The sequence below is a fragment of the Phascolarctos cinereus genome, unplaced genomic scaffold (assembly GCF_003287225.1).
Source record: "Phascolarctos cinereus isolate Bilbo 61053 unplaced genomic scaffold, phaCin_HiC Scaffold_4;HRSCAF=312, whole genome shotgun sequence".
NCBI classification, from domain to species: Eukaryota; Metazoa; Chordata; class Mammalia; order Diprotodontia; family Phascolarctidae; genus Phascolarctos; species Phascolarctos cinereus.
Genome location: NW_027555847.1, coordinates 694,066,621 through 694,089,322, shown reverse-complemented (window position 1 = coordinate 694,089,322; position 22,702 = coordinate 694,066,621). Strand labels below are relative to the sequence as shown.

Sequence of the window (22,702 nt, the reverse complement as noted above, 5' to 3'; positions counted from 1 at the left end):
TATTGTCATTCACTTGATGGATGTATGATTGGTTTTGCCTTACAGCCTTTGCCCCTCACCTTCTTTTTTTATTCTTTGTTTTATGGGATGGCTCTCTGAGTGGTGAGAAAAGGGAAGGACACATTTGGAAATAAAGGTGATATAAAAACAAGAGATAGCAATTTATTTTTAAAATAAGATTATAAAACCTTTCTTCTCACAAGACTCCTAGGAAAGAGTACTGTGTACTTCGTCAGACTTAGTTAAAGATTTTTGTTTAACTGTTTGTCTTGGTTATAAAAAGCAGTTCATGTTTTATACCAAATCCTCTATTATGTTCTGGTGTGTACATGGCAGTTTTTTTTCTTTTCTCATTTTCTATTTAATTTAAAATAAATTTTAGGGCAGCTAGGTGGCGCAGCGGATAGAGCACCTGCCCTGAAGTCAGGAGGACCGGAGTTCAAATCCAGCCTCAGACACATAACGCTTACTAGGTGTGTGACCCTGGGCAAGTCATTTAACCCCCACTGCCAAACAAAAAAGAAGAAAGAAAGTTAAAGAAGGAAGGAAGGAACAAACGAAAGAGAGGCAAAGAATGGCTTCTATTACCTAGTCAAAAAATAAAATAAAATAAAATCTGGGAGGGGAAGCCCCTTAGGGTTGGTTGGCTGAGAGCGGAAGAATTGGCCTCAGGCCAAAGAGGAAGGAGCAGGTGCCGGCTTCAGGCCTCACCAGCACTGTTGGAGTTAGGGAGCTTTAGGGCCAAGCTTTTCCCACCCCCACCCCACCCCCCTGGCCGAAACCATCATCCCCAACAGTCACACCTGCAGACATTTGTTTGTTTTTCACATTTTTATTTTAAAGTGAATTTATTCTTTTAAAGTGAATGAGATTTTTTTTCCTAGTAGAAAAAAAAAGGTGAAAAAAGAGACAGATGTTTATCCAGGAGACCAGAAACGCTGCTTCCCCCACCCTAGGGAAGCCAGCGCATCAATCTGCCGGCTCCCAGGAGATGGAGGGGCCCTGAGATATTCCTCCCCAACCCTGCCTTGTTTCCCTACAGGAGCACAGAGTCCTGGATGCCAGAAGGGGAGTTTCCAGTGTCCCCCAAGAACGCAACGGGAAATCTGCTAGGACCGCATACCTCTAGAGCATTCATTTGTTGAATCAGAAGATAGAAAAATGATGAAAATATTAAAAAACCAGACGTGTCTGTGAGAAGACCCAGGAAAGCTAAAAATGGCCATCAGAGAGATCACAACCCAAAACGCGGCCGTGACGCCAGACCTTCTGCCCCGGACCCCAAGCTGTTTAAGAGGGTTCCCGACGTGAAGGTGGCCCCCGGCCTGATCCCTGGGTGCAGATGAAATGACCCCCGGTTGCTCCCTTCAGCACCAGGGGCCGAAAAGGTCCCCATCGGTAGTGGTCTCAGCCCCTCAGGACCCAAGTGGGCAGCAAGTCTAATTAGCCTCTATGGAGAGAGCCTCCGGGTCCAACCTGGGCGAGCCATAATAAGGTGGAAGTACTGGGTTTCAGAACCAGGGCACCGAAGACATTACTACATGGGGGAGGGGAAGATGAGAGGGAACAGAGGGAGGGGAGTAAGGCTCATATCAGCTTGTGTTCTCTTGGCTGGCTGTGCAGTACACAGTTCATCCTGGCTTCTTCTCAGGGAGAAGGGGAAAGAAGTACTCAAAGAGAGGGGCAGGGGAGGACCAGGCTTAATGCCTCCCAGGCGTTTCAGGATCCTAGCGTTGGGACAGGCTGAGGGATACCTAAATTACTGGAGAAGTCAGGGGTCAAGCTATTCCCAGACTGGCTCTCACAAAACCTTCCATCCCCAAATGCCCAATTTGAGAGTCCTCGAGGTCGAGACTTTCTGTCCCTGCAAGTCTTTGACTCTCTCTCTCTCTCTCCCTCTCTCACATACACACATATACACACACTAAATGTGTGTGTTCATGGCTGTACATATAAAAAGATGACATCATGGCCACACGGCTGCCATGGCCAGGCAGGGGAGGTCACTCAGGACTTGCTGCCGGCAGGCTGTCCATCCTGGGGGTCGTCCTGGAGGAGGGGAGTCTGGGAGCTGGGGAGCTGGTCTGATTGGGGGCCCAGCCCCTCGTGGAGCACTGGGTGTCCTCTGTGGATGAGAATGGACTGGGTTACCTCTCTTCCACTGGCACGTCCCTACCACCCTCTAGCCCCCTCCCATTACCACCTTGGCATGACTCCACCTGACAGGGAACCCCCCTTCCTCTGGGGAGTTCTAAGGCCCACATACCTTCCCTTGGAGATAGTTTATTTTCTGGAGTGACCCAGAGAATCAGAACTGTAATTATCATGTCTATTCAATTACATATTGTCTCCCCCATGAGAATGGACAATAAGTTTGTGGAGAGCAGAGACTATTTTTTGCCTTTCTTTCTGTCCCCATCCCCTAGTATACACCAAGTGCTTAATAAGTGTGTGCTGATTGATTGACTTTGTATTGATCTCTTATTTTACAGATGGGGAAATGAGTGAAATCCATCTACCCAAGGTTTCTTCATCAGTCTAGTAGAAGAGACGGGATGGGGACCCAGCCTCCCCAATCGAAGGCCAGGACTCTTTCTGCACCATCCTGCCTCACCTTGCCTCAAAAAAAGGAGCGTTCACCTGATGCCTGCCTCGTCTTCCTAAGCCCAGAGGTATCTATCTCTATCAAGCTGGTATTTTCCTTCTGCCTGGATCCCTTGCCAGTCTGGCAGATCCTCATCCCTCGAACCTCTCCCTTAGCTCTCTTCTCTGATCCCTCTCAGGTGAATAGGAAACAGAAACCTAAGAAATCCAGGCAGAGGTGTGATGGTAAATGTTTAACAACCAGCCCTCCCAAACCCATCATGCACTTTTATGTGTAATCAGTATTTGTTGACTCTTTCTGAAGACTAGACAATCAACAGAACCATTAAACAAGGCCTGAATTGCGATGTTTGGGGATTTCCTAGGTGTAAGTGCTCACACTGAGAATTTAACAATCCCACTTACATCCAGCTCACCCCTGGTTTGAGGTGCCACCAAATAATACATGTGATTAATTCTTGCAATTAACCCATGCTTGAACTAAATATTTCCCCCCCACACTTTGCCCCCCCATTCTGAGAATGTTTCCATCAGGAAAACTTTGGATTCCATCATACTACTGGTACCCAAGACATCCTCGTCCATGTTCATCCCTGGAAGGTCAAGTGTTGACCCCATCCAGAAAGGGGAGGGGGGTAAGGGAAGGCTGGCCCACTACAGCTTAATACACAGGAGGGTCCAACTTGGGAAAGCTCCCCAAATTAAGCAAAGGAAAGAAATCAGGTGTGTAACAACCAACCATACAAGGTGAAGGAGGAGGGGGGATGTGTCTTCATCAAAATTTAAGGCGGCCATCCCCTAACAAACACATTTTAAGGCAGAATCACAAATCCTTCCTGCTTCATTTAGGGGGTCAGAGTTTAGTGGGCAGGGGAAAAATCGAGCCATGGTGTTTAGACACTGCTGAAGAGATGTCCTAAAATGCATAATCATAGTATAAGAAACGTCACCCTTTATCTTGTGTGGTCCGCGTTCCACCATAGATGGTCAGCCCCTTGAGGACCTGTACCTCAACCCTGTGGGACCTGAGCCCCTTTCAGTGTATATCAGAGGTCTGCCAAGGGGAAAGCAAGTTAATTAAGGCCCCTAGAATGAGCCTTCAAGCCCCCATGCCCAGAACACCCAGGGCTCCGATGCCAAAGGGTAGTAGGAGAGTCAGCATCATGAAATGCATAGTCAACCCCCTCCCCATTCACATATACTCCCATTGGCCAAGTTCAGCAGTGGTTGGGGGTGGGGGGGAGGCATGCTGCCTCTTGAATCAATAAACAAACACGTATTTGGGGCTGGGGGTGGAGGCCTAGGGAAAGAAAGAGTAATTAATACTTGTACAAAGCAGGGCCAACCAGTATCCCTGCTCATCAGCAGGGGGAGGCAAACATTTGAATAATCCCTCTGCTCTGAGTCCCATGAGGGTAGACTAATAAACTAAATTAAGCTGATGCCAGTAATAACCCCCTTCCCCTCCTTCCCTCCTCCCCTCCTCCCCTCCTCCCCCAGGCCCACACATCTAAAAATATGCCAGCACCTGGCTGGCTTCTCTTACAGTTGATGCCTGAAAGGCTCCCTGGAGGCCCCCCCCAGAAACCCCTATGGAGCCTCCTCTTTTGGGGGGTGGGGGTGGGGCAGGGAGGAGGAGCTGGCCCTCTTCCTGTATTCAGGCTGAGGAGCCCAGAGTCAGTTCCTCCCATATCTAGGACCCATGACTTCTAACATTCCAGCTCTCAATCTGCCAGGATAACTATGCTAATAAGAATTAAAGGCATCCTAGCCCACCCAACTCATTTTCCAGACACAGATTTCCAAGACCCAGAGAAGTTAGTCTCAGAGGCAGAATTTGAACTCAACTCAAGTCCACATCCTGAACTCTGGCCACTCCATCATAATGCAGCACCCTCTTCTCTACCCTCTCAATTTCAGCCTAGAAACCCCACCCCTTGGAGGGGAAAACCCATTACCTTCTAAGGCAATGATCCTACGGTCAGGATTTATGGAGGGAGCTCCCGGGAAGTAACAAAGAAAATGATCAACCCCGGGTCGGGGGAGAAGAACAAAGAATTCTCTGCTGCCCTTCCCCTCCACCCTCTTCTCTCTCCATCCTCGGAAACCACAGGCAGAATCTGTCTAAGGCCAGGGAGGAGGCCGCTAAGCTAAGCAGAGAACCCACCAGGCTCTTGGGAGGCCAAATCAGGATTAGTGGAGACAGGCCTCAGGCTCTAGCTTTCCCCTCTGCCCTCCTCTCAAGGGCCAGTGCCAGCCAAGGCATGCACACAGAGAGGCAGTGTCATGCAAATCCCAAAATCTGAAGCCAGAGGGGCCCCAGGGAGATGATTTCCCCCAATGTGGAATAAGCTGGGGAAAAGAAAGCCTTCTGTTTCATGGAGCTGGTACAGAGGGAGCTTTAGCAGAGCCTGTGGGTTATAACTCAGCCGAATTCCCCACCTCCCACATACAATTTAAATAAGGCACTTTCATAGATGAGAACCTGACGACTTCATTTTCATGTTCTACTCCCTGCCAAGTGATTTAAGCAAATGTGTGGGGGCAGGAGGGGGGAGGCCCCTGCCAAAGCACTGAGTCAAGACCCACAGCATTCACCCCATCCTGTAATCAGTGGGCCTGCTATTTATTTCAGAAACTTGTACTCGCTCTCTCTGTAGATTTTTTTAAAAATTCTTTTAAATCATAAGCCAAATGATAGGTCTGCCCTCTGTGGCTTATAAACAGTTTCAGAGATCAAGGAACAAACATTCAGAGGGAGAAAACAAAAAACAAAAAAGTCTGCTGCTTTAAAGTTAGCCCAAAATGGGAAGTAAAAGCCATTTTGTCTTGGGCCTCATCTGTAAAATGGGTATAATAACAATTCCAAGCCCAACCTCCCAGGGTGGTTGTGAGAGTATGACAATGAATGGGAAGTGCTTTGCAAACCTTGGGGAAAAAAAAACTACAGAAATGGGAGCTTTGATTCCTATTAAACCTCAAATGACATTATCATCTCTGCCCCACCCCCCCCAACTTTGAGACCTGTTCCACTCTCAGCGGGTACTTCATTAAAAAAAAGCAACAGAGGAAGTACAGGACAGTAGAAAGAGCACTGGGTTTGGAGTCAGAAGCCCAGGGTTCAAATCTTGCCTCTGTCTACTCACTAGCTGGATATGACCTTGAAAAGGTCACACAGGTATCGTAAGTATCAAAGGTTGGATCTGAACTTAGATCCTTCTAACTCCAAAGCCAAAACTCTTTCCATCTATACCCCTCCCCACCAGAATGGCTATTTTAACAGCTGGTCTAAAGTAACAGATACATTTTTAAAGTCTCCAGGTACTCTAAAAGAAGCTGAAGCTGAAGGAAGTGACCAGAGACCGCTAGGTGGCGCAAGTAGATAGAGCGCCAGACCTGGAGTCAGTAAGACTGAGTTCAAATGTTGCCTCAGGCACTTCCTAGCTGCATGACCCCGAACAAGTCAGTTTCACCTCTGCCTCAGTTTCCCCATCTGTAAAATGGAGATAATTATAGCACCTATACCTCTCAAAGTTGTTGTGAGGATCAAATGGGATAATATTTGTAAAGCCTTTCACAAGGTTTGAAGTGTTATATAAACTAATTTACATAATTATAATATGATCATCATCATTATTATTTTCACTAAGATCCACGGTGTGTGAAATGTACAAACGTCATTTTACCTGGTTACCCACCTACAGTCGGGCTTCCTGCAGCACTGTCCCATTAGGAGCAGGGGTCATCAGAGATTCTGAATAGGACTGAATGGCCTCTGAATTCTTTGAGACCTTTTTATTACTACTCCAAAATAAAAAGAATGTTTCCTAGAAGATAACCAAGCTAATTTATAGTTCCAGTCGGGAATGAACAGTTTTGTTTTGTTTTTTTTTAATACAATTCTTAATTTTTAAAAAAAATCTCGATTAGCCCCATGTGAAGGTTAATGCTCAAGCCAGCTGACTGATTAAGGTGACTTGTGTATTATATTTGGGGCAGGATTTTTAAAAATTGGTTTCGTAGCTCATTTGTTTCAAAGGCATGTTCAAAAACTGATTCATCTTCCCCACCCCACCCCCCATCTCTCTCAAGAGTAGAAATCAATAGTCAGAAATGATTCCACCAGAGTTCAAGCCAGTCTTAAAGGATCCCTCTAAGGACTAAAAATGAGGCACAGGCTCTGGATGTAATGTGAAGGGTAAAGGGGTATGGTTCTAGGATGACAAAGTGCCTTGAGTCCATGTCCCATGGACTGGACAAAGGAACCGGGTATCTCTAGCCTGGAGAAGACTTGGGGTTTGGGGGTGGAGGGACAGGATCACTGTCTTCAAGTATCTGAAGGGTTATCACAAGGAAAGGAGGTTGTGCTGGTTCTTTTAATTATCGGAAGGGCTGTTGTGTGAAACAGAACTAAGGCATGTTCCCTTTGGCCTCAGAGGGGAGATCTAGGAGTTGATAAGGGGACAATTTTAGGTTTGATGTCAGGAAAAGCTCTTTACCACTGGTACTTCCTCTAAGTAGAACGGGCAGGCTCCCCCTTCCTTGAGGTCTTCAAGCAGAAGCTGGGCTTGTTGGAGCAGCTGTGGTGGGAGGGGATGTCTGTTGAACTGGAAGGCAGTCCAGGGTGCCTTCCAATGCTAGAGCACTAAAAACCTACTTCTAGTGTGATTTCTCCCAGAACAGCTGAGTATAAGGGAATTCAATTCAATCAGGAATGGTCTCATTGGGGAATGGGTGACTTTTTTGTAGTTGCTTATGTTTTTGTGAGTTTTAAAAAAATTTTAATTGGGGCAGCTAGAGCATGGGTCCTGAAGTCAGGAGGACCTGAGTTCAAATCCGGCCTCAGAACAAACACTTGACACTCACTAGCTGTGTGGCCCTGGGCAAGTCACTTAACCCCAATTGCCTAAAAAAACAACAACAACTTATGGAATAAAATGAAATGGGACGGGTGACTTTTTAAGAATGACTTGAACTGTGGGGTTGGCACGAGTTGTATGGCGTTTGTATGTACTGGGCCAAGGTTGCTCTCACAAGGCCATGATACACCTTAATCATCTTGCTTCCAACAACATGTTAGAAAGGAATCAGATTAAGAGCTGTGATCAGACATTTCTTCGGAACACGGCTGTGGACAAGAGTTAGTTAACAGGTCTATTGGTGGCCCAGACATCACCAAGCACTTTGTGACATTAGTTCATCATAGGAACGTGAATTCTTTCCGGGGAAAAATGGACCAACACCCAACAATCCACAGATTGGCAGGCTGCCCCCCCACCCCCTTTTGGCAAGATATATGTTAAAGCTTCTGAACTTGGATGTCAATATGGACTTCCAAGGCCTGGATTACCCCACTGTCATTCACAAAAAAAAAAATGCTAGTGTGGGTGTTCAGGAAGAGATACATCTTCAGCTTAGGCTGGGCCACTCTGGAAACTGCACGGGGCAAGATATGGCTTATTGGATCATTGGCTAAAGCAGACCCATAGCCCCAGGTACACCATGCTCCATGAGGAACAAGGTGAGTCAGTGCGGCCCTTCAGTAACCCAGTGAAAAATAAACCTGGAAGTTAGAAACGTTGATGTGACTCTTCACAAGAGGTGGGGTTAGTAACACAAGGGTCTGTGAGTACTGCGGACTAGCTCACCCATATTAATCACTTAGGAAGTTTCAATTATTGCGTTAGCCAGCAAGCAAGCAAGACAGAAAGTCTCCTTCTCTGCCCACGGTTCTGAGGAAGAGAAAAAGATAGGAAGAAGTGGCACTGACAAAGACCAGATGGAAAGGAGAGGGCTGGTTACTGGGACTTTGACAGAATTTAGTATGCTATTATCAATTAATCAATCAATAAACATTTATTAAGCACCTAATTAAGCCTAGTATAGCATCTCGGTATGTTCAGAAGAGCCCAACACAGTACTATTGCTCCCTGGGGGACTATAGAGGTCCTCTGGTCCAACTCTCACATTTTACAGATGGGGAAACTGAGTCAGGGAAGGGACTTGCTCAAGGTCTCACAGACAGATGAGCTAGGATCTGAATCCACACTCTCAGACTCCAAGTCTAACTCTCCTTACATTCTAATACACCATCTCCATTAAAAAAAAAAAGAAATAGAATAAATCTACTATACCTATTTCTCAAGGAACTGAGATAATGAAGACAACAGACTATAGCTGAGTACAGGTTTAAAAACTGGGCACATGCAAGTTGACTGTGCTGAAGGCAGACCTTGGTGAGTTCCCACTAACCAAGTCAGTTCAGTTATTCTAGCCAAGCCAAGAATTCAGACTATTTAGAAAGAGGATTATGCATTTCTTTCCTAGAGCTTAAACTAAGCCAAAGGCAAGAGGGTTCCTTTCCTCCTGCCTGCCCAGGAGAAGAAAAATGAACCCCAATGTTTTTCAAAAGGGGGGAGGGGATATGGAGAAGTATCTACTTGGGTTTAATTTTAAAAGATAGAGTCTGGGGTTGCAGACAACATTTTGAATAAAGTAAGCAGAAAGCAACTGAGGGTATAAGGTACTAAAAATTATTCTTCCTCTGAATTACTGGCTCCATAACTTTGGTATTCTGGGCGAGGGACATAGCTGAGACCCCAGTGAGGACTTTTTTGCCCCAAATAAGCTACCTCCCCCCCAAAAAAAGGGCTCAGCAAAGTAACAGACAAGTTTCAGTAGTCTTAACGTTTCAGATCTGCTGGTGTGTTCAGACTGGCTTTTTGGCAGTGGGAAGGGGGTTTAGAGTTACCCCAGCTTGGGGAAAGAAGAGGCCAGAATGAGTAAGACAAAGACAGAGACTCCCAGTGATTCAGAAAATGTGCCTCGGAGCTCATCTCCACCCCCCACCCGCTCCAGGAAGGGAGGCTTACTCATTCTTGAAACAAAGATTTCTCTGTCACAGAGCCTGAGGTGAGAGGGATGTTGGGCCAGATGAGGTACCAGTCAACCTCTGGGCTCCTTGAAGAGCTCCCAGATCTTTCAGAAGGGAGCATCGGCCCATCCTTCCCCAGCTCCTAAATGACTTGTCATGACTTCCCCAAATCGAGGAGAATGGGGGAAAAAAAACAAAACAAACGGATTATCCAGGAGCCCTATCACAAAGAGACTTAGTGATGGAAGGGTTCTAGTCCAATCCCCTCATCTTACAAAGGGGGAAACTGAGTCCTACAGATAAAAAGGGATTGGTCTGAGCTCACAGGGCTGAGTACCAGAGCTGGGGCTAACACTCAGAGTGTTTATCTGTTAGACCACATGGCCTTGTAGTAAAGGAAAGTCCCTCTCTTCCTGCTGCACCGCCCACCCCACCCCCTCAGCTGCTATCCTGCCCCCGCCTCAAAAATTACTTTACATCAGTTGTCAGGATTTTTTTTTAATGAGATCTGTGATTTCACTGGTATAAGGAAATTCTGAAATGCCACCTACCTAAGGCAGATCAGTATCCTCAAACCTTAGAGATGTGACTGAGGCCCTGAGAGTTTTAAGTGATCTGTCCAGGGTTACATGTTGGAGGACTGCTCCTAATGCCTTCCTTTCCAGAGACAGACATTGGACTTCCAGCTCCCTCCTCTCTGCGCCTGCTGCTTTCTCTGGTTTCAACTCCACCGAATAAGCTAGCCCCTGCTGTCCTTACTGTCACCCCCATGCTGGCTCCCTTTTGTGCGTAGTCTTCTCTCTTAGACCGTAAGCTCCCCGAGGGCAAGAGCTGTCTTTTTCTTATTTGTAGCCAGCACTTGGCACAGTACCTGGCACACAGCAGGCGCTTAATAAATGTTTACTGAATTGAACTGAAAGAAGGAGGACTTGAACCCAGGTCTTCCTGACTCTGAGGCCTGGCCTCTCATTATTTATTTATTCTTTAGATACTTTGTAACTACTTAGCACCTTGTTTCCTCCCAGTAGAATGTCAACTTCTTGAGGGCAGGGATGGTTTTGTTTCTTTGTCTTGGCACCCCCAGTGCCAGCACACAGCAGCCACTTAATAAATGTTTGAATTGAATAACTATGCAACATTTTATTCATCCAATTGAACTAGCAGGTCCTCAACAGATAGGGGTTGAACTGAACTGCTGTTCCGGTGATTCAGTTGGGTTTTTTTTTCAGTCATGTCTGACTCTCTGTGACCCATTTGGGGTTCTCTTGGCAGAGATACTGGAGTGATCTGCCATTTCCTCCTCCAGCTCTTTTTACAGATGAGGAAACGGAGGCAAACAGGGTGAAGTGACTTGCCCAGGGTCACACAGCTAGCAAGTGGCTGGATTTGAACTCAGGTCTTCCTAAGTCCAGGCCCAGCGCTCTGTCCATTGAGCCACCCAGCTGCCCTATTAAAGGGAATTGTTGTCGTTGTTCACTGAGCACCTACTAATTCAACAAATAAAATGTTGCCTAGTAATTCAATTCAACAAACATTTATTAAGGATATACTGTTGAATAGGCACCGTGCTGGACATGGGGGAGGACACCGATGGAAAAATAAAAGGACCAGGCACCAATAAACCAGTCCCTTCCCTCAGGGATCTTACATTCTACCAGAACTGATTCTTGGTTACGATGCATAATTGAAAACGTTTGAGAACTGTATTTCAATAAACATGGTAAGTGCCCATAATTTTACATTTGGACGTTTTCTGCACTTAGATCTTTCATTAACTCAGACTAGCCTCCCTCTCCCCTCCCTGCCCCACAACCCCCCACCCCATTCCTCACCCACTTGGTTGTACTGTCTTGAGCTTTTCTTTAGCTGAATGGTTTGCTCACTTCCATGCGGGAAGGGGGAGAAGGTGTCCAAGTCAACTCCTTCCCAGCCCTTCCCCTAATTCCTGAGAGGTGTAATCTGCCTCGACAGCTGGCAGGAGTACCCACCTTGATGGAAAGCAGGGCACAGGGCAAGTACCAAATTGAGTTTTTGGTCTAGTGTATTCTGTCTACTCTAGTTTGTGAAGGCCCCACGAAGCCTGTATGACTCTGAAAAGACAATACTTTCTGCATGAGAAGCCTTGCTTTAGAGATTCTCATGGGGGTGGCTGCTCACTTCAGGTATGGGAAAAAATGTGATGGCATCTTGGAGGTTTGCTAAGACCCTACCCAAACCAGGGGTTCTTAACCTTTTTCGTGTCCTGAACCCCCTTTGGCAAGTCTGGTGAAGCCTATGGACCCCTCCACAGAATCCTGCTTTTAAATACATTAAATAAAATCCATAGGAATCAAAAGGAAACCAATTCTAGTGAAATACAGTTATCGAACTGTTGAGTTTTTTTTTAAATAAGTTCACAGGCCCCAGGTCAAGAATCCTTGTCCTAGACTAAGCGCCAGATGTCCATATGCAAAACCCATTTCAAGTTACTGCCAGGAGTGCCTCTGAGATATCCAGAGAAGACGGAAGTCCAAAGGGCAAGGAGCAGAAGGAAAGGCAGGGGGTCTTAAAGAAAGCCATGGAAAGTAGAAGCAGCAAAGTCAGTTTCTCGTCCCGTCCCTGCCACAAAGAAAGACTGAGAGAAGGCTCCTGGAATGGCATAGGGATGGGCCCACCAGCCTAAGCAGCTTTCCTCCGCGGAAGGGACCTGTCCAAAGCCCGGGAAGGACCAGCCGAGGATGGGCTCTAGGTCCGTCCTTCCCCCTCCCTCCAGGGCATAAGCTGGCGGGGAGGCCAAGAAGGTTAGCAGAAGCACAAGCTGGGCCGGTACTAACCTGATTCTTAATGATGAGGATGAGAGTGATGATGATGAAAAGACAGCCCAAGGCATTTAAGACGTACTGAAAGTACTGTGCCAGCTTGGGCATCAAGACCAGTCTGTTATAGAACGATTTGAGGGTCTGGCCTTCCATGGCACCACGCTAGAAAGCAAGAAGAAATAATGAGTGGGCCAATGGGGCATGGCCAACATGTACCCCTCGGGGGCGGAGAATACAACAGGACAGGAAGCTTTCCATTTTACAAACCCAGTCCACCAGCACGGAGGAAGCTTCTACTATGGCTCCAGACAAGCGTGCTAAGCACCAGGGATACAAAGAAAGGCAAAAACAGTCCTTCAAGGAGCTTGTGGTCTAATGGCAGAAACAGCATGCCCATGCAAACAACCATACACACATACATACATACACACACACACACAGAGGCAATTTAGAAATAATCTATATATAATATTATATATTTATATATTGTTTGTATATATCATATTTATTTATGATATATAAACACATATATTTATGTTTTATATTTATATATAAATAATACATCTATATATTCTGATGGGCCTCAGAAAGCTAATTTAATACATAACCATGAGAGAGGTCCCCTCTATTTCAGGAGTTTGTAAACCTTTTTGTATCATAGCCTCCTTGGGCAGTCTGGTGAAGCAGAATCATGTTTTTAAATTCATAAAAATGCAGAGGATTAACCAATTATATCAGATATATTTTATGTACATATAATGGATATATAGTATATTATGTATTTTTAGTTGTTTACATGCTGCTATAAGACAAAAATATATGTGTATGTGTATATACATACACAGACGTGTGTATATATGTCTGTGTATATACATATACACATAGTAATACATATTGTGTGTAATATGTACGTGTGAACACCTGAGAAGCTAGAGAAGGGGGATTCATCTCTTTCTGCTTCGCCCATTGGGAAGAACCGGGTCACCATGATAATTGATGGGCTCTGTAGTCAGTGGGGTTCAAAGCCCTTTTCTGACATGGACAAGTTACTTCAGCAGTCTGAGTCTCAGAGGTTTCCTCATCTATAAAGCAAAGAAGCTGGACCAGATGCCCTCTGGCGACCCTCCTAGTTCAACACCTAAGACCCCCTGTTCAATTAATAAAAGGGCCAAAATGTAGGTTGGAAATAAGAAAAAAACTTTATAATGCAGAGATTCATAACCTGGGGTCTGTGGACTTTTAAATAGATATAATTATTAAATGCATGTTATTAAATACATATATTAGTATATATGATATATAATAAATATAAAAAAATAAGATACAAAGGTAACCAGCCATTTTGAAATCGTAATTGAAATACATATATTTTTATTATATTTATATTATATATTTTAATAACTACTTCAAAATAGCTGGTTACTTTTGTATCTTATTTTACGTATTTAAAAACATGATTCTGAGGAGTCCACGGACTCCACCAGACACTGCCCAAAGGGTCCAAAATGCAGAAAAGGTTAGGATCTCCTGCCTTGGAGCAATCCCAAAGTAGATCGGGCTGCTCTGGTTGGCAAGGGCTCGCTCCCTCTCAGTCCAGGCTGTCGGGCAAAGGGTGGATAGATGCCTACTTCTCTGGTATGCAGAGGATCTTTATTCAGGTACAGGCTGGACCCAACGGCCTCTGATACCCAAAGATTCTGACTCACCCAGACAGATTTTAACAATTTCATTTCAGCACAGTCCCTGAGGTCACCTTGGGTAGGGGCGGTGTGGGGAAAGAATTCTTGGTCGCAGATAGCCCTCTATGATTCAAGGCCTGATTCAGCACAGCAGGCCTTCCACCACAGCGGTCTGCTAATCTACAGTACAAAGGCCCTGGAAAAGGTGGCTCCCATCATCCAGACTCAGTATTCTGCTGGGATTCGGGAAGCTAACTAAATATGTGACAGTGAGACAGATCCCCTCCGCTTCAGGGGTTTGTAACCTTTTGGTATCATAGACCCCTTGGGCAGTCTGGTGAAGCCTACACACCTCTTCTCAGAATCCTGTTTTTAAATTCATAAAAATACAGAGGATTAACCAATTTTATTGAAATAGTTATCAAAATATTTTTTAAAGAAGTTCATATATCCCAGGTTAAGAACCCCAATATTGGGACAACTAGGTGGTGCAGTGGAGGGAACACCAGCCCTGGAGTCAGTAGGACCTGAGTTCAAATCTGACCTCAGACACTTGATGCTTACTTTATGACCTTGGGTAAGTCACTTGACTCCAACTGCCCCACAAAAAAAAAAAAGAGAGAATCCCAATATACCTTGTGTGTATTGATTTATATATGTTCCATCCCCCATGAGATGGTGAACTCTTTGAAGGTAGGGGCTGTTTTTACCTTTCTTTGTATTTTCCCCCTAGCGCTCAGCACAGTGCATGACATAGTAAGTCAACATTTTATTGACTGATTAATGGTAGAGGAACCAAATTAAAACCAGAAGGCTGCATGAGAAGGCCTGCCTGTAGGGCTGGTGTTTAGATAGGTCGGGACAGCCTACCCAAGGTTCTTCCATGTCTATGCTCTCTCACTTTGGAGAGCGTCCTTAATTGCTCTGGACATGGCAGCTTCAGACAACACGGACGTTCCGCCCCACTAGCCTCAAACTGCCTCTAGGAAGGAGGGGTCTACCTCCACCTACCACAAACACTAAGATCTAGACCACCCTTCCTTCTCCCTTCAGGGCCTCGGGTGGAGCTTCCCAGCAGCCTCACCTGTGGAGAGTCTCACCCAAATCAGCTCCCAGAACACAAGTCCAGACTTGGAGGAGGCTGGGACTGTCCCTCGCCTGAGTCATCACAATAAACACGGGCCCTCCTCCCCAAACTCCACCACCACCACCAACTAGGTTGTTGCCTGATACCTAAAAGCTGGGGAAGAAACTACATTGTGATTTCTGATACCAAGAACTGAGCCACTATGACACCATCTTCCAAAAGTACTGATGGCATAAAACTAAAAAATCTGAGACGCTAGAAATAGAAAACTTCAGAGTCAGATGGGATCTCAGACACCAGCTAGACTGATCCTTGCATGAACCAAAAAACCCTCTTCATTCCCAACACATGGTCACCTAACCTTTGCTTGAAGGCCTCAGGTGAGGTGTCACTCCTTCCCAAGGCAGCCCATTCGACCTTGAGAAGACTTTCATAACTAGCAACTGTCTCTTGACCTCAGGCCTAAACTGAGCCCCTGTGTCACTTCTATACAATTCCTCCTGGCTCCACCCTTTGGGGACCAATACAAAAAGTCTAATCCATCCTCCAAGAGCCCATGTTAAACATCTCCAGTTCCTTCATCCCATCCTCATAGGATGAAGATCATCCTGGTTGTCTTCTTCGGCCACTCTCCAGCTTAGCAATAGCTTTCTTAAGATGTAGAGCCCAGGACAGTTCACAATACTCCAGGGGACCACAGCAGGGGACACATCGGGATTATCACACCAATACCACAGCGCTCGTAAAGCAGCCCAAGATATGGTGAGCTTCTCAGCCACCATTATCACGAGGCCCCCGTGAGGCAGAGCAATGTTATTCCCATTGGACAGATGAGGAGACTGAGGGGCAGCGTGGCTTTGATGACTAATCCTCAGTGACAAAAAGAGTCAGGAGAAGAGCCAACTTAAGAAGGCAAGTGGGTTGCTTTTCATTTTCTGTTTCCATATCAGAGGGACAAATGTTGAATGAATCTAATTTTCTTGAGTATAGCCTGAGCTGCACAGAGGGAGAAGTTGACCAGCCCTGGTCTCTCCTCCTTGGCCCTATGCTTGACTGCTCAACCTCTCCAACATTTCCTCCCTGAATAAGATGCCCAGGATTCTTGAACAAGGAAGAAAGATATGACTTTACCTCTTCAAACCAAAGGAGAGGAAGGACTACCGGCTGGATTCTTCCTGTTTGCCTAAAGAAAAACAGCAAGAAAAACCAGAGTCACATTTTAATAAAGTTGAAGGCCTATTTCACACAGCAAGAGGCAGCTTGGGTTGGCCTCAGAGTCAGGAAGACCTGGGTTCAAGTCCCACCCCTGACAGCAAACTAGCTAAGTGGCCCCCTTGGACAAGTCTCTTCAACCCTCAGGCAACTCCCTAATGGAGGAAAGGAATAAGCACTTATTAAGCTCCTACTGTGCGCTAAGCACTTTTAGAATATTATCTCTTTTAATCCTACGATGTGGGTGTTATTATACCCATTTTACAGTTGAGGAAACTGAGGCAGGCAGCGATGAGGTGACCTGCCCGGAGTCAAACAGCTAGTACTATAACTTGCAGAACTGGTTCTAATCTGCATGGGGTGGGGTAGAAGAGGAGAAAGTGAAGTTTCCTTATCCAGAGTTCTTTCTAACCAATGCAAATCACAGCATCTGGTCTTACGAACGAAAACAAATTATATGTGGCACCAGGCTTAAGGCACGTATGACACCAAAGAAGGATCATGGGTCTAAAACTGAAAGGAACTTAAGAGGTAAGCTAGTCCACTCCCCTCATCTTACAGATGAGAAAATCTGCCCGGTTATCACACAGGTAGTATACATTTAAGGCAGCATTTGAACTCAGATCTTCCTGATTTCAGGCCCAGTGCCCTTCCCCTGCCGTCCCTCACCCTCTGTTAGTGGGCAGGATGGAAGGGCTCAGAGAACTGAGATTTTCACCAGGAAGGAAGATATCACGGCAGAGAAGCCAGGGCTGGGGAAGTCGGGAATGTTGGGTTCCAGCTCGGTCCCTCACCTATCGTGGAGCCTCGAACAACCCCTTTAGAATCAAGCTTTAAGGTCCAGCTTCCACCACAAGTCTAGGGTCCGTCCCTAACCTGTTTGGGTCCATAACAAAAATGAGGACTTGGGACACAGCACAGGGCACTGGGCTTGGAATCAGGAAGACCTGCCTTCCCAAGTTCAAATCCGGACTCGGACACTTACAGCTGTGGGACCCTGGGCAAGTCACTTCACCCTGTTTGCCTCAGTTTCCTCCTCTGTAAAATGGGCTGGAGAAGGAAATGACAAACCACTCCAATATCTGCTAAGAAAACCCTAAGTGGGGTCACAAGAAGTGAGATACCACCAAAAGAGCTAATGACAACTTAAGGCTTTCAAAGTGATGTGTGCGTGTGTGTGTGTGCGCGCGCACATACATACACACGCACATGCGCGCGCGCACACACACACACTTTAATGTGATATCCACAACAACCCGTGTGGTTTAGTTCAGTAATTTTCAGTTTCTCTGTGACACCATTTGGGGTTTTTTTAAGCAATGAAGTGATTTGCCACTTCCTTCTCCAGCTCATTTTACAGATGAGAAAACTGAGGCAAACAGGATGAAGTGACTTGCCCAGGGTCACACAGCTAGTGTCTGAGGCTAGATTTGGATTCAAGAAGATGAGTCTTCCTGTCTCCAGGGCCCACACTATTATCCCCGTTTTAGAGATGAGGAAACTGAGGGGCAGCTAGGTGGCGCAGTGGATAGAGCATTGGCCCTGAAGTCAGGAGGACCTGAGTTCAAATTTGGTCTCAGACCAAACACTCGACACTTACTAGCTGTGTGACCCTGGACAAGTCACTTAACCCCAATTGCCTTAAAAAAAAAAAAGAGAGAGATAAGGAAATTGAGGCTATTCGAGAAGTGAAAGTGACTTGCCCAATTAACCCTAGCGCTCCCCAAGAGATGGTCTTTTGAAGCATCTCCCCGTGGGCTCTGCTCCAGGAGAAGAATAGTTTGAGGCTAGAAATGTCCCTTTTTGCTTCTCCTCACCCACCCCCCTCAACTCTGTCCCTTTCTTTTTAGAGGTGGGGGCCCGGGTAGCGGGAAGAGCCCCACAACTAGGAAGTTGTGTTGACGCGATACAACTGAGGCTAAGGCACAGCCTGAACCCAGGTCCTCCTGACTCCAGATCCAATCCATTAGCTGCTACTCAGAAGGGAGAGCTTGGAGGGCCCAGATTCTGTGATCAACCCAATAAGACCTATATGACTGGGTACTCGCTGGCTGTGCGGGCCTGGCGAGAAGTCTGGCTGCCCCGCTCTACTCACCCAATGCCAGGGACAGCCTTTGTATACAGACTCAGCTGCAGCTTGACCGAACAGTTCATGGGGATGCCGGTGACCTGCAGTCAGGATGAGAGCGCAAGAAGGACATCATGGAGAGCAATAATGGCTCCCATTTATCCAGCCCTGGAAGGTTTAACACACAGATAACCTAATTTAAATAACAGAGCCCACCCCTCCCCATCCCCACCATCTTGAGAAAGACTCAGGGTCTCTCCATCCTCAGATTCTGTTTACAAAAGGGTCAATGAGGGACGGTTTCGGGGACAGCCTGCTTATTCTCCCCAAAACCAATCTCATGTGGCTATGGGCCACTACCCAGTATGTGGCAGCCAAGCAGTGAAGTGAATGCAATGCTGGGTGGAGGCAGGAAGACCAGAGTTCAAATCCAGCCTCAGTGGTGCGACCCTGGGCAAAGCACCCCACCACTTTTTGCCTCAGTTCCTTCATCTGTAAAATAGGGAGAATAAAGTTCTTGACTTTTCTCAGCCTCCATTTCCTCATCTGTAAAATGGGGATAATAATAGCACCAACTTCCCAGGATTATTACGAAGATCAAATGGTGACGACATACAGAAGACATTTTAAAACCTTAAAGCATTATATAAATGTCAGCTATTATTGTTTATTATTATTATTATCATTATTATTATTATCATCATCATTATTATGATGTTATATTCCTTGGCCTGGAGTCAGGAAGGACAAACCTGAGTTCAAATTCTGCCTCAGAAACATACTAGCCGGGGCAGCTAGGTGGCACACAGTGGATACAGCACCAACCCTGAAGTAAGGAGGATCTGAGTTCAAATCCAGCCTCAGACAAATAACACTTACTAGATTTGTCACTTAACCCCAATTGCCGAGGGGAGGGGAGGGGAGGAGAGGAAAGAAACATACTAGCTGTGTAACACTGGGCAATTTACATAACCTCTCTCAGCCTCATCTATAAAATGGGGATAACAGAACCACCTACTGGGAAAGGAGTTTTGTGAGGCCCACATTAGAAAAGTCAACATAAAGTGATTTGCAAACCTTACTGGGCTTTAAACCGTAAATACTGGCTCTTATTATTATCCATGACTTGAGGGGGCAGCATAAAAAGAAGAAAAGAAGATGGATTTGGAGTCGGCCAAGAATTACTGCAGCATCCTCATCATTGCTGGCTTTTCTGTGGCACTTTAAGGTTTGCAAAGCACTTTTCAAATATGAGCAATCTGGGGCAGCTAGGTGGCACAGTGGATAGAGCACCGACCCTGGATTCAGGACCTGAGTTCAAATGCGGCCTCAGAAACATAACACTTACTAGCTGTGTGACCCTGGGCAAGTCACTTAACCCCATTGCCTAACCAAAAAAAAAAATCAATATGAGCAATCATTTGAACCTCACAACAGCCCTGAGAGATAGGGGCTATTATTAGCCCCCTCTTACAGATGAGGAAACTGAGGCAAATAGAGATGAAGTGACTTGCTATTATTACCCCTGTCTCACAGGTGAGAAAACTGAAGCAAACAGAGGTGAAGTGATCTATTTTTATCCCCACTTTACAGGTGAGAAAACTGAGGCAAACAACCAGCCCAGGGTTACACAGTTTGTAAGTGTCTAAGGTGGGATTTGAACTCAGGTCTTACTGACTTCAGATCCAGCCCGCCTCTATTCACTGCATGTCAGTTTTGCTTCTGAAAGTTATTAGGTCTGTGACTGAGGGCCTCAGTTTCCCTCATCTATAAAGTGGGAATGATCTCCCAGGTTCAAACACAGGTTTCTGGAGGATAAGGGCTGTTTCTGCCTTTCTGTGTATCCCAGGGAATGCTGAGCACTGTGCATGGCAGGTTGTCTGGTCAGTCGTGTCCAACTCTCTGTGAGGCCATTTGGGGTTTTCTTGGCAGAGATACTGGAGTGGTTTCTCATTCCCTTTCCAGTTCATTTTACAGATGAAGAAACTGAGGCAAACAAGATTAAGTGACCTGCCCAGAGTCACACAGCTAATAAGTATCTGAGGCCACATTTGAACTCAGGTCTTCCTGAGTCCAGACTCTGAGCCACCCAGATGCCTGGCATATAGCATCTAGAAATGTTTGGCTGCTTCAATGATGATAGTACCAGATTCAGAGGATTGTGGGAAGGATCTAATGGGCTACAGGACATAGCTACAATTTCTTCACCACAAAGCACAGCACAAACATATGTGATCATGATATGCATGGGCCCCCATCCTTCTAAATATTTCAGTTGCTCCTATACTCAATGGTCTTAACCTCGGGTCCATGATTTAAAAAAAAAAATTTTGAAAGCTATATCTCACTCTATTTGTGACCCTACGTAGTTTAGTTTATGTATTTAAAATATGGTTCTGAGAAAGTTTGGTCCATAGGCTTCACCAGACTGTGACCCAGTGGGTCTAGAACACAAACAAGGAAAGAAATCCTGATCTAGAATTGTTTTCAGTACTATTCAGATCTCTTGAGATGCCTCAGGCTGCTCTGGATCAGGCACAGCAAATGTGGTAGGGCAGAGGATACTTGACTGTTACGGAAAAAGATGAGAAAAGATGGACATGGAATGGGCAAAAACGTGGATGGTGTACCCAGCTGCACACACTTGCCTCCATCCCCAAAACACATGGAGGAAGAGAAGAAATATCATAATCCAAGGTTGCAGCTTGTCCCAAGAAAGTTTATATTTAAACTCCACAGAGATATTATGTCCTTGGGTCAATTTTTCAGTTATTATAAGATTATCTCTTATCAGGCAAGGCCTCTCCCATCAGATACATTCATTAAGTCCAGATAAGGAGTAACAGCCAGAGACTTGCCCAATAACCAATATCTACCCCAATCTCCCTCATAACTAATGTGGGCTGATATGAAGGGCCAAAGGCTTCATGTGGGGCCAAGGTGGCTTCCCAAAGGTCTTCTGATTTCAGGAACCATGACGAAGATCTCTCTCTGAACTCCTGAGATCTGCTCATCCCCAGACCCTGCCTCCTGCAATACGCCATTTTACTTTGAACCTGGGTTCAAATCCCACCCTGAGCACATTAGCTCCACACCCCTCTTCTACGTAAAATAAGATGGCTGACTTTTGAGAGAAATTATTATTAATAATCAATGATTTGGGGAGATTCAGATTTCCCCCTTTTCTCTATCCTCATTTCAAGATCTCAGTCTCTGAAGGTTGAGCTAACCTTATCCTTTACCCGTCCCCATCCAACCTTACAAGGAATCTCTAGTCCAGGGGTAGGGAACCTGCAGCCTGGAGGCCACATGTGACCCTCTAGATCCTCAAGTGAGGCCTTTTGACTAAATCCAAAGTTTACAGAACAAATAAAAGGATTCCTTCTGTAAAACTTGGACTCCTTCAAAAAGCAGCACCTTAGGACCTAGAAGGCCACATGTGGCCTCAAGGCCGCAGGCTCCCCAACCCTGCCTAAGGTCAATTCCATTCAATCAAGCTGGGGTGGAAAGAGACCCTTTGGTCTAAACTGCCCAAGGCTGGATATAAAGATGGTCTCTTGGTCAAAGTGTAACATGATGTCATTCTCAGCCCCTATTGTAATATTTATTCTCATTAATTGTTAGCCAATGAAAGCTCATTCCCACCATAGGGAACACTTACTCTTCAAAGGGCATATAAACCGTAAGCCCGCTGCCATGGGGATCTTTAGAGAGACAGACAAATGACCATCATTTTATTAAAATGCTGGCATTATTAGTAAAACAATTAAATTATCCAAAAACTACGTCTCTCAAAGCCACACCTTGATGATAATAACAATAACTTAACATTTATGTAGCATATAGGTAGCAGTTAGGTGGGCAATGGATAGAGAACCAGGACTGGAGTCAGGAAGACCTGAGTTCAAATGTGGCCTCAGATATTTACTAGCTGTGTGACTCTGGGCAAGTCACTTTACTCTGTTTGCCTCAATTTCTTCACCTGTAAAATGAGCTAGAGAAGGAAATGGCAAACCGCTCCAGTCTCTTTGCCAAGAAAACTCCAAATGGAGTCACAGAGAGTCACACATGGCTGAAATGACTGAAAAATAATAACAGTATAGTATTTTACATGTTATTTCATGTGATCTTCACAACAACCCTGAGAGGGGCTGCAATTATTCTCATTTTACAGATGAGGAAACTGAGGCAAAAAGGTAAAGAAACTTGAGGTCACACATCTCATGTCTGAGGCAATTCTTGCACTAAGGTCTTCCTGATTCCTAGTTCAGGGCTCTAACCACCACATCACCCACCTATCTCTAAAGTCCCTTTCTGCTCTGAATCTATATTTCTATGATTCCTACCAGATCTCAATCTATGATTGTATGAAGACAAATA

At 45.5% G+C, this 22,702-nt stretch overlaps 1 protein-coding gene across 5 annotated transcripts in view; it reads right to left on the bottom strand.

The window, feature by feature from the left end:
- Positions 1 to 812: 812 nt before the first annotated feature.
- The window catches only part of SCARB1 (scavenger receptor class B member 1), a 105,233-nt gene continuing 83,343 nt past the window's right edge, over positions 813 to 22,702 (bottom strand). The window contains exons 9-13 of one of the 5 annotated variants that reach the window (XM_021004330.2): positions 18,350 to 18,423; positions 16,174 to 16,225; positions 12,292 to 12,438; positions 6,303 to 6,431; positions 2,042 to 2,125 (exon numbers count right to left, since the gene is read on the bottom strand). In XM_021004330.2, the coding sequence (XP_020859989.1) occupies positions 6,303 to 6,431; positions 12,292 to 12,438; positions 16,174 to 16,225; positions 18,350 to 18,423 (402 nt within the window). In that variant the 3' untranslated portion in view covers positions 2,042 to 2,125. The other 4 variants (XM_021004331.2, XM_021004333.2, XM_021004332.2 and 1 more) reach the window with 4 other exon arrangements.